The sequence below is a fragment of the Microcebus murinus genome, chromosome 1 (assembly GCF_040939455.1).
Source record: "Microcebus murinus isolate Inina chromosome 1, M.murinus_Inina_mat1.0, whole genome shotgun sequence".
NCBI lineage: Eukaryota > Metazoa > Chordata > Mammalia > Primates > Cheirogaleidae > Microcebus > Microcebus murinus.
Genome location: NC_134104.1, coordinates 98,467,288 through 98,478,200, shown reverse-complemented (window position 1 = coordinate 98,478,200; position 10,913 = coordinate 98,467,288). Strand labels below are relative to the sequence as shown.

At 37.1% G+C, this 10,913-nt stretch overlaps 1 protein-coding gene across 1 annotated transcript; it reads left to right on the top strand.

The window, feature by feature from the left end:
* Positions 1–460: 460 nt before the first annotated feature.
* OTOL1 (otolin 1) lies at positions 461–8,771 on the top strand. The gene is made up of 4 exons (XM_012782747.1): positions 461–824; positions 4,610–4,690; positions 7,157–7,228; positions 7,873–8,771. The coding sequence occupies exons 1-4, from the start codon at positions 461–463 to the stop codon at positions 8,769–8,771; spliced, it is 1,416 nt and encodes a 471-aa protein (XP_012638201.1).
* The last annotated feature ends 2,142 nt before the right edge of the window (positions 8,772–10,913 follow it).

The following is a 10,913-nucleotide window of genomic DNA, read 5'->3' as shown; positions in this document are numbered from 1 at the left end:
TTTTCATCTCCCTCTAATACAAATGTATCTGATTCCTATAAATCTGAGTGAGATCAGTCAGGAAATTATACATATTTATTTTCCACAGGGTATATGAACTATTAAGTCATGTTGCACTTATTATAGATCATGTTTGTTATTTGGCAAGATAATTTGAATGATTGAGAACCATATTTTAGAACATTCAATACTGAGGAAACAACCAGAAAGGACAACTGAAGCAAAGTGTTTTCTATAATAAATACCTTAAGTAAATAAAATATTCTGTTGTGATTCAAACACACATTTACATATAAAATGTATCAAAAATATATCATTTTATATTTTGTTTACTGTTCATTTTTATGATTCATATGTGCTTTTCTCCTATTTAAGTATATATTTATATCAATTAATCTTTTTATTTGGACCTCATGTAATATGTGTATATTTTCTTATTATTTTTCTTCTAGCCTCAAATATGTGGATGTTTTCTTGGCTTTGTGCCATTTTAATTATCTTGGCTATTGCTGGTATGAACACAATAGCAAAGACCACACCATACACAAAATTTACGAAGAAATCTGAGGGAAAAGAGGTGCCAAAGGGTCCAAAGCCGTCCAGTGGCCCCACTCCAGAAGAAGAAGAAACCCCCTTCACAGAAGTGGCTGAAATGGCAGCACCAACCACCAAACCCTCCGCCCTAGATTCTGCCTTTGGCACTGCCACTCTCTTTCCCTTTGAAAACTTCACTCTTGACCCGGCTGATTTCTTTTTGAATTGTTGTGATTGTTGTTCACCTGTCCCAGGGCAGAAAGGAGAACCTGGAGCAACTGGAAAGCCAGGTATTTGAAAATGGAGGAAGCCATGTTTCCCACGTGTACATCCTTAGAGCTGAGTGGTGGCTGGAGGGGGGGGCATTGCCTCAAAGGTTTTTACATTGTCATGCAAATGGTGGCAGGCTTAGGTGTACCACTGTGACAAATGCAAATCAGTGCTGTGTTGCCCAATGTGGTAGCCACTAGCCTGCCCAATGTGATTATTAATAAATATTAAAAATATATAATTAAATTGAATAAAAAACTCAGTTCATTGGTCACACTAGCCACATTTGAAGTGTTCAAGCTGCATATAGCCAGTGCTACCGTATTGAGCAGTGCAGATATGAAACATTTCCATCTTTGTAGAAAGTTCTATTGAACAGTGCTGGTTAGAGCAAAGTCATGGACCAGCAACCCCAGCACTGGTGCTGTGGTTCTTCAAGTCACACGGGTTGATAACCAATACCATCTTTTCATTAGTGGCTGATTCAAAAAAGGTAAATGAAACTTCTCTTGCCTGGTAGGAGTGTGTGCTGAATGCTGGATTTTCTGAGTGCTATTTGTGGTTAAGATTAGAGATGAAATGCCTGTGAGGTGGGGAATAAAGCTCAGGATTCAGTTTGCTTCTCATTGAAATTCTAAGGCAACCCTGTTGCCTGTGTCCTTGTCCAGCAATTTTCTCCATTGAATACATGTTTATATATTTCAAAATTTCAGCTGTCTTTAATACATACAAAATGAATTACTCTCAGTTTTATTCTGATGCATTTGGCTTTTACACGTCATATAGCAGAGAATTCACGGTAAAATTAAGATCAGAATGTCAATTTCGAATTCACTATTCCCTGAAAAAAAATATTTGTTGTGTCTTGCCTGAAGAATTTAAAGTTATAAAATCAATAACCATGCATCTTCACTAAACTTTTCACTCATTTCATCCCATTGTGTAGGGATCTTTTGGGAAATGTGCTCAGTATTTATGCAGAGCTGGATTAAAGGGTAAAGGAGATGGCCAGTGGCCTGGGGCACTAAGATTTCAGGGTTGCTAAAACATTACTGGAAATGTAACAAGACTGAGAAAATTATATTTACCAGAACTCTTAGTATCCTATCTGGCTGGTAAGCAGCTTAGGGGTGAAAACCTCAAGGGCATGGTCAAGTAGACACAGCTGGTTGCTAAACTGTTCACTAATACTGTGAGATCTGTAACATGAGGGCTTTTGTTTTGCCCAGTAGTGGATTTAGCTGGGCTATTCTCAGAGTTCATCCTCTCCTCTAAATACATATTACAGATATTTTCAAGATGTGCCAAGTTATTAGCCTGCCTCGGGGGCTCATGTGTCTTAGTCTAACTGGTTCAGTCACACAGCATAGTGCTTAAAAGCTCAGAATGTTGAGTCTGTCATGGTCCTGCCTTAGGGAAGCTTCATTCTCTAAGTCTCAGTTTCCAAGATAGAAAAATGGGATAAAAATGTTACTAATTTCATGGAACTGTCAAGAGAACTGAAGGAACTAATGCATAAAAGTACTCAATGTGGTTCCTGCAATAGAATAAATGCTCAATAAACTATTAATATTTTCATTTTCTTAGTTAGCTGTAGTAGGAATCTGGTTCAAGCTTGTGGAATACTTTGAGCCTGATATGAAAGAATTCTGTTTTTGAGATTCAGAGAGAGATATGTTCTGGTTTTACTAGTCTTTTCAAGAACACTACTTTTTTTCTGTCTTTTAAAAATTAGAAGCCTAATATAAGAGCAACACTGAACAAACTTGAAAGAGGAAAATAAACCTACTCAATTCCAACTATTTTAATTTTTCTTCATTATTTTTCAGTCCTAGGTCATATCAACACATATACACACATACACATTGCATATATCACATTTTGCGGTATCTACTTTGAAAAGCCAAGAGTCTAACTTATAGGGTTTCTACATGAAAATATTTTAAAATATTCAGATATACCTAATAGATAGCAAAGGTAAAATTCCATTGAAAATTTTATCCTCTGCTTCTCTCATTAGTTCAGATATAATAATAGGTACCTACAATGTGTCAGGAGTGGTTAGGCATTTTATATTTTCTCTTATCTTTGTAACAATGTTAAAAATATTATTACATTTCAACTGATTCAGTTGCATTTCATAGAATTTTTGGTAAGTCTAGAGGTAGCTCTACCTGTAAATGCAGAACCTGGAGTCTGAGTAGATTTGTGCACCTTCAAGCCCCAGCTCTTCCCATTATGTTCAGCCTTATGGTATTTATACTAATAAGCTTAGATGTACATCTCACCTAGATGTAAGGGGCAGCCTTCCCACCCCTTGTACCCTTGTGTATGTAGTTGCTGTGAGCTCCCTGTGCCAACCTGGGTGTAGCTCTTAAAATTTCCCTCAATAGTATAACCACAGTGAGCATTTGGGGGCCATGAGGGAGGGGACACATTGCACGGTGAAATGCAATTGGTCCTCTTGTTTGTTTCCACCTCCTCTGCCTATTCTCTCTCTATTCCTCTCCCTGAAATCCTTTCTTTTATAGGCAGGGGAGTTTAACCACCACCTTTGGTTATTTGAACCTGTCTTCAGTCTTAACCTCCACTGTAAGCCATTTATTAAAATTTTTCTTTCCAACCAATAAAATAGTCTTTCAAAGAGAAGTTCTGTTGAATATAGTTTTCTCCATTTCATCAGCCTTAATTATAATAATTAAGTTAAAATGAATTAAGATGAAATATAATTTCATTGTGTGTACTTATCTATGCGGTTAACTTTCAAAGAACCTTGCCATAACTTATTCCAATTGAGGATTATTGCAGTGGTTGGGAAACAATTCCTATGGCTTGGATATGGATAGGGTTGCAGGAAGAGTAATTATCCCAGGCAAAGGTTCCCTGTGTGGCCAGGTACATGGAAGTGACCTGGACTGCCTGGATGGGCTAGGACATCCAATGAGGCCTGAGCCCTGCAGGATCTGACCCTAGACTGCCTCTCAGCCTCCTCTCATCCTTGATCACTACCTTCATCCACAGCGCTCTTCTTTCAGTTTCTTAAAAACACCATGTTCTTTTTCTACTCTTGTTTTTCCTGAAATATCTAATTAAAAAAATTTTTTTTTTTTGCTTTGGGAAATCTTAGTTCATTCTTTGGGTCTTAGCTTCACGCCATTTTCTTAGGGAAGTCTCCTCTGATCTCACAAATTAAGTCCCTTTACTATAACCTACAATAGGACCTTCATATTTTTCTTTATAGCATTAACTAGAGTGTGGCAATTTTCATTTAATTGCATGGCTATTTGTTCAATGTTTATCTTTCATAGACTCCTCACTTCAGGAGAGCAGAAGCTGCTGGACTTTTGATGGCTGCATTCCTAATGCCTAGCAGGGTGCTTGGTGTGTAGGAAGGTTCAGAAATAGTTCATGAATGAATAAACAAGTGAATGAGTGGAAAACCCAAAAATGCTAACTTTTGTGTTTTTCAATCTGAAAGTGTGGTCCACATGAGGTCAAGTGTCAGATAATCATTTTGTTCTTGTTGTTTGATATAGTGCTGCTTCCCAGAATCATTTGATCACTGCCATGAATACAGTGACAAGTACTAATGGGCTCAATTTATCTATTCAGGTAGTACAGAATTGCAAATCAGACAAAAATATTGCCCTTAGAACTCTGTGATAGTTTATTCTCAGCCGGATTTTATCATTAGGACATTGACAATTATTGGTGTCAATAAAATGACTGCTTCCCCTCCCCCCTTAACTAATGAATTTCAAAAGAAAAATTTTCTCCCCTGCCGGGTTTAAAATCCTATTTCCAGGTCCTAAAGGAGAGGCTGGGATCCCAGGGTCACCAGGAGTTGTTGGGCCCCAAGGCCCAAAAGGCCTCAAAGGAGAGAAAGGTAGGTAATTCATTTCATTTCATGTCAAAATTCAAGGGATGTTTTGTAGCATTTTTCAGGAGAGCAATTTGCTAAGTAAATACTAGATTCTTGAAGGCGGATGACCTGCCTGCTAAGGAGAATTCACAATATTTGATTTATCAGTGGTGGAAACAGAACTTAATTAAAACTGAAGTAATGAAGAATAAAAAGTGATCTTGGACCAGTCACTTTACTTCACCTGGAAATTGAGGGAAATGGACTAGATATTTATTTATTCCCTTTTTGCTATGAAAGAAGATTTGTAGTTATGAGTGCTTTTATAGGCCTTTTCCAGCTCAGAAACTCTGTAATTCCACAGGTGCATCGGTAAAGAATGCTCTCTGCCCCAGGAAATCCCTGGTTCTGTAAGTGCTTAAAGGTATTGAAGGAAGGTTACACAATCACTGGGACATTTAGAAATTCCTTGGTGAATACCGGCAGCCTGTAGAAATACCATCTATCCATCAAGTTAAATGTTTTAGCCTCAGTGTCACATGTCAAAAGACCTAATATCATCTATACATCACCCTCCACATGGCTCAGGAACTGCCTAACTCATTTCTGGTAGAACATTCAGTGAAGTAATTACTCAAAAAAGATGCTAAGGGAAGCGAGAGCTACTTCACACTTGTCAGTTATGTGGTTTTCATTCTTGGAAACATTTAATCCTTTTGTGCCTGAATTATGTTAGCAGAAAACCCTGTGAAATAAAGATGAGTGATGAACTTCCCCAGTGATTCATACATTTTGGAAGCTAGACTTCTAGAAGTAAAAGAAAAAAATAAGGGAACTATCATAAAATAAGGTTCTTAAGAATAATCTTTGATGAAGGATCAAAAGTAAAAATTCATTCAGCCAGTCTCTATAAAGTGGCAACTCTACTTTCCTTCTACTTCCAGACTTAGCTTGGACTCTTGGTTAAGATTGAAAGTTAAAGAAAATTAGTAGAATCACTACATTCTTGTTAATCATTACTTGACTGAGTAAATTTAGTGTAAGCAACTAAACTCCTTAAATGAACTTGACAACCAGAATAACTCTGCATGGTGAAGGTTAGTGTTTGAGTACTGGCAAGGACTGGGAATAGGATCAGTTCTTCACTTCCATTTAGGGTTAGGTTCTCTCAGATTGCATCCAGATATTTTCTTGATGTCCTATGGGTTAATTTCCAAATTTTTAATTTTACGTGGATTGGTAATGGAGGAACTAGGAACTTAGAAAACTCTGCTGCGTGATCTATGGTGAAATTTCTTTAGTTGGTCTTGTGAAACTAGGGGGAGGCTATTCCCATTACTTTTCATTTGGCTTAGGGTTTCTTTTTCCCTGATGAAAACAAAATAAAAAATGTTTGTTATACCATAGATAATATACTTAGAAAATTGTTGCCAATCAGTGTTGTATGAGATCATGTTTGACCTTGTACAAATTTTTAAATTTTTTCATACCTCAGTTTCTTCTGTGATAAAATGGTGAAAAAGATTTACTCTACTTTTCTTGAAGGAGAGGTGCTATAAACTACTATAAATTAAAAATTGTTACAATTGATGAAATGTGCTCTGTTATATGATCCTCTGTGTTATATAAGAGGCTATCTTAATATAAAACAAAAATTATATTAAACAAAAAGCTGATTAAGTAAAAAAAATTATGGTAAGAGCTTGGAACAATACCTGGTACAAAGAAAATGCTCAATAAGAATGAGATATTATTAATATTATTATTATTGCTATAATCATTTACAGTTGAAAACAATCTGCTGTGACTTCACTGTAATAGGATGAACTTTCAGTGAGGTCCAATTTAAAAATATATTTTATGGTAATAAGGTAAATATCTGAAAACCCAGCTCTTTGGATTTTTTTCAAACATAAATTCTCACAGTTCTATAATTTTTCCAAAAAGTGTATAAAAATATCCAAACACAAAATGAAATTTGGCTTTTCCTTAACAGTCTATGTCAAGGACAATTTTTTTTCCCAGATGTGTTTTTATTATGACTAGTTTTAGCTAATTGCAGAATGTGTCTTGTGTTTAAACTTGTATAGTATTATTTCTCAGGCAATGTGGGCATATATTAATAAAGAAGACATTTCAACTGTCATTCAAAATTCATAACAGGAAAACCCCAAACATATACATATATAATATAAGCGGGATGTCATGAGTTTTATGAGAGGTTTGAAGTGCCATAGGGATGCTGAGGACAAAGATGAATTTTGTTTGAAGGGATTGGCACTATTGCCAGGTCTCCTCTAAATGGTTTACCCACAATTAGGATTAAATACTGTATTCCTCATGACCCTAATACATTCTTTTTCCACGCTATTTTACCTTTAAACCATTTTGGTTAAACAAAACACTGGGATGTGACATGGTTGTGAAAGGAATGTTAGGTATATCACAAGTAATATAGTTGGTACAAAGTTAATCTTGGTGTCATTTTAGGACTTAAAGGAGAACGTGGAGACCAAGGAACAAGTGGAGTTCCAGGATATCCAGGAAAACCTGGAGAACAAGGTAGAGTATAAAATATATTTATTGTGTACAGGCATGTGTGCAGTATAGCCCTTCATTCTCTTCCTGTTTGCATTTAAAGTTATCAGAAAGGTACGAATTACTGTTATTCTTCTAATAAGTCAATGTACTTGACTGGATGAAGTGTTAGTACTGTCTAGGAGTTTGGAGAATAGGTAAAAGTATCTGAGCTGTGTTGCGCTCTCTTGCCGTAAAACAGAAAATAAAAATCCCTAAATCTTTCTGGGTTTCGGTGTCTTTGCCTGTAAGATTTTGGGTTTGGAGGGACAATCTGGAGATTTAGGAGAATCTTTTGGGACTAAATGAAAAGGGTAATGGAATACAATGGGCAGCTATAGTTCTAATATTTTTTATTATTTTAAAAGTAAAAAAAAAAGAACTAGATATATGAGGTCTGAATATAAACTACTATTTCTGGGAAGCATTAATTTTTCCCCTTCTGGGAGTGTGGCATGATACAAAGTGCTCATTTTAAGAACCTCCTAGGCACAGCCATTGCCAAGGCAAGAGCCGGGTTTCCAGGTCCCAGTTAGCAGGTTTTCTGTCTAGTTTTTGAGCTCTGTGGCAATAGCATACTGCTTATAGCCTGTGTGATCCTTAAACATTGTTTTAATTTTCCATTGCAGGTGGACTTGGCCCTAAGGGGGATAAAGGAAACATTGGTCCGGCAGGAGTGAAAGGACAAAAAGGCTCACAGGGGGACACGTGTGAGAATGGCACCAAAGGGGACAAAGGAGACCGAGGGGCAGTGGGCCCGCCGGGCTTGGATGGGGGGCCTGGGGCTAAGGGAGAGAAGGGGGAGGTGGGGGAGAAGGGCTACTGTGGAGAGTCTGGGGAGAGGGGAGGAAAAGGACAAAAAGGTGAATGGGGCGTGAAAGGAGAAAAAGGTAGCAAAGGAGACGCAGGGACAGAAGGCAAAACCGGCCCTGATGGTCTGCCTGGGGCCAAAGGTGATCCAGGGGCTAAAGGAGAAAAGGGAGAGTTGGGGCCTCCTGGTCGCATGGGACCTACTGGGCCAAAGGGTGAGCTTGGGAGCAAAGGGGTGCGAGGCCCTATCGGGAAGAAGGGCTCTCGGGGCTTCAAAGGCTCCAAGGGTGAGGTGGCCAGTGTCCCCCAGTCGGCTTTCAGCGCTGCTTTGTCAAAGCCTTTCCCTCCTCCTAACACCCCCATCAAATTTGACAAGGTTCTCTATAATGACCAAGGGAACTACAGTCCTGTCACTGGGAAGTTTAACTGCACCATTCCTGGAACATATGTTTTTTCCTACCATGTTACCGTGAGGGGCCGACCAGCTCGCATCAGCCTGGTGGCCCGGAATAAGAAGCAGTTCAAGTCCAGAGAAACTCTCTACGGTCAGGAAGTGGACCAGGCCTCTCTCCTCATCATCTTGAAATTAAGTGCAGGAGACCAAGTCTGGCTGGAAGTGTCAAAAGATTGGAATGGGGTGTATGTAAGCCCTGAGGATGATAGCATTTTTACTGGGTTCCTTTTGTACCCAGAGGAAACTCCTGGAATTTCACCATAAATTTGTGTCTTGAACATTGGTAGTTTGAGTTTAGTGGAATAAGTCAGTTAACATAGAGTAATGCTATTAAAAAATAACTTCAATTTTTTTCATGATTATAAAATTAATATGGAAAAAATTTAAAAAATATGTCACCTAGAGTCAGTTACTACTCCTATGCTTAAGACATATGCTTTAAAAATATTTCTATGTGTTTGAAAGCATATTTCTATTAACTTTGTAGTTAGCTTTTTTCTCATTTAGCATTATAAAGGCATTACTCAAGCCATTTAAATAATATTTGTACACAAAAATATGAATGTGATTTGTAATTAATAAATGTATTCTTATTAGATATCTTCTATATCTCATATAAGTGTGTGTCACTTCCTTCTGTGTGAATGTGAGGCTAACAGCTGACATATTACGATGACAGGTCTTTCTTAAAGTTTCTGATTCTCTTGGGAGGGTTACTTTCCAACAAAACGGAATTATTCTCATGTTAGTTTAATTCAAGGAGACTACAGAGAAAGAGTGATAAAAACTAGTTAAAGTATCTTTAAAATTTATCTATATGTAAGGATTTGCTCATAAAACCTGTATTATATGGACTTGTGTGTTGAGTAAAAGGTTAAAAAAAAAGTCAATAAAGATATTGCTCAATTGTAGTAAAGATACTATCGTTCATCAAATTATTGGGCCTAGAAGAACTGAATGTCCTCAAAAGATTCAAGAATAAAATTAAATCATCATTGATCTAAATTTGGCCTTTTCTTCATGGTAGAACATTTAATTAGGATTAATTCTTTGGCATCATTATCATCATCTCTATAATAATTAATTCTAGTTATTCAGTGATAACATTGCTGGAGCGGGTAGGGGCTTGGGAATTCAGTTGCAATGTGAATGTTTAATAACTGAGAATATTTAATAATTCAGTGGTTTCATTTTTTAAACAGCAAATTTATTGCATCCAAATTGAATTTGGTTCTATGAAAGTATATTTATGCAGATTTTCAAATCTTGGTGCATTAAGCCAGGGAGTAGGTGATGAGATCTTTATGGTCTTGCTCAGCCAACTTTGGCAAACATCATTCACTTTTGAGATTCTCATTCATCTATCTATCTATCTATCTATCTATCTATCTATCTATCTATCTATCTATCTATATCTATATATATATTTATTTATTAGAACAGTTTTCAGAAGAATCCTATTTCTGGAAGTTGTTATTATGAACCACTGGAAAAAGAGTGGGTTCCGCATCAAATATTGGAAGTGCTATATTCTGTATCTCCCTCTTGAAGATTTATAAAGCACATTGGTGTAGTCTCTGACATTCCTACAGAAAATAAATTTGTTTACTTTTGTTTTATCCAATGATCTCAAGTTTATTTTGGGAATAGAACTCATCAAGTAACATCCCATGGAACCATGTTCTGTAGGCTATCAATTTTGGAAGTGTTACATTAGTTTCTCCTCCAAGGATTACCCAGCAGCCTGGAGCGAAGTTCACTCCTGATGCTTCTCCCTTTCTTCTGCAGTTCTCCTTTTGTATTGTAATATTGCTTTAGTTGTGGCTGTGCTTGTGTTTGTCAGAGGGAGAGTAAGATAATTTGCAAGTGATTATAAAAGTGATACACTTAGAATTTTCTTTCTTTTCTGATTTGAGAATTAGAGAGTGAAGAGATTCAGGAACTTAAGAATTTTGTCTCTTGTTTGTATGTTCTTATGTTTGTTTTTCTCTTTATATCATCTCCATTATTAGATTGGAGTGATTTGGAGGTCTGAGAGCCAACTAACCTAAGAAGGTAGAAGGAAAAATCCACATCAAAGGATTTGATGTAAAAGGCAGCCAGGCAGAGGGTGCAACAATCCACATGCAGGATTTATGATATCTGACAGTGTCTTACACTTGTGTTTCTGCTAATCATTTTATAGGAAGTCTGGAATTATGAGCTCATGGTTAGGATCCAGAATTGGTGGTTGATTATTGGCCTTTTCCAGGGCATCCAAACCAAAGAAGCTGCTATTCTCTAGGAATGGTTTTGGAAGGTTCCAGGTTCTTCATGCCACTTTCTGCTTTGAGGATGGAGAAGTGGCACAACAGAGTGTTCCCTTCCTTCAACTACATCATGTCTTCAATCTTGTTAAAAACAGAA

Excerpts from the sequence above, each read along its gene's own strand:
- OTOL1 (XM_012782747.1), top strand. The coding sequence starts at position 461 with ATGTGGATGTTTTCTTGGCTTTGTGCCATTTTAATTATCTTGGCTATT. Across the intron at positions 825-4,609 it reads TGGAGCAACTGGAAAGCCAG|GTCCTAAAGGAGAGGCTGGG; the intron begins GTATTTGAAAAT and ends TCCTATTTCCAG. Across the intron at positions 7,229-7,872 it reads AGGAAAACCTGGAGAACAAG|GTGGACTTGGCCCTAAGGGG; the intron begins GTAGAGTATAAA and ends TTTCCATTGCAG.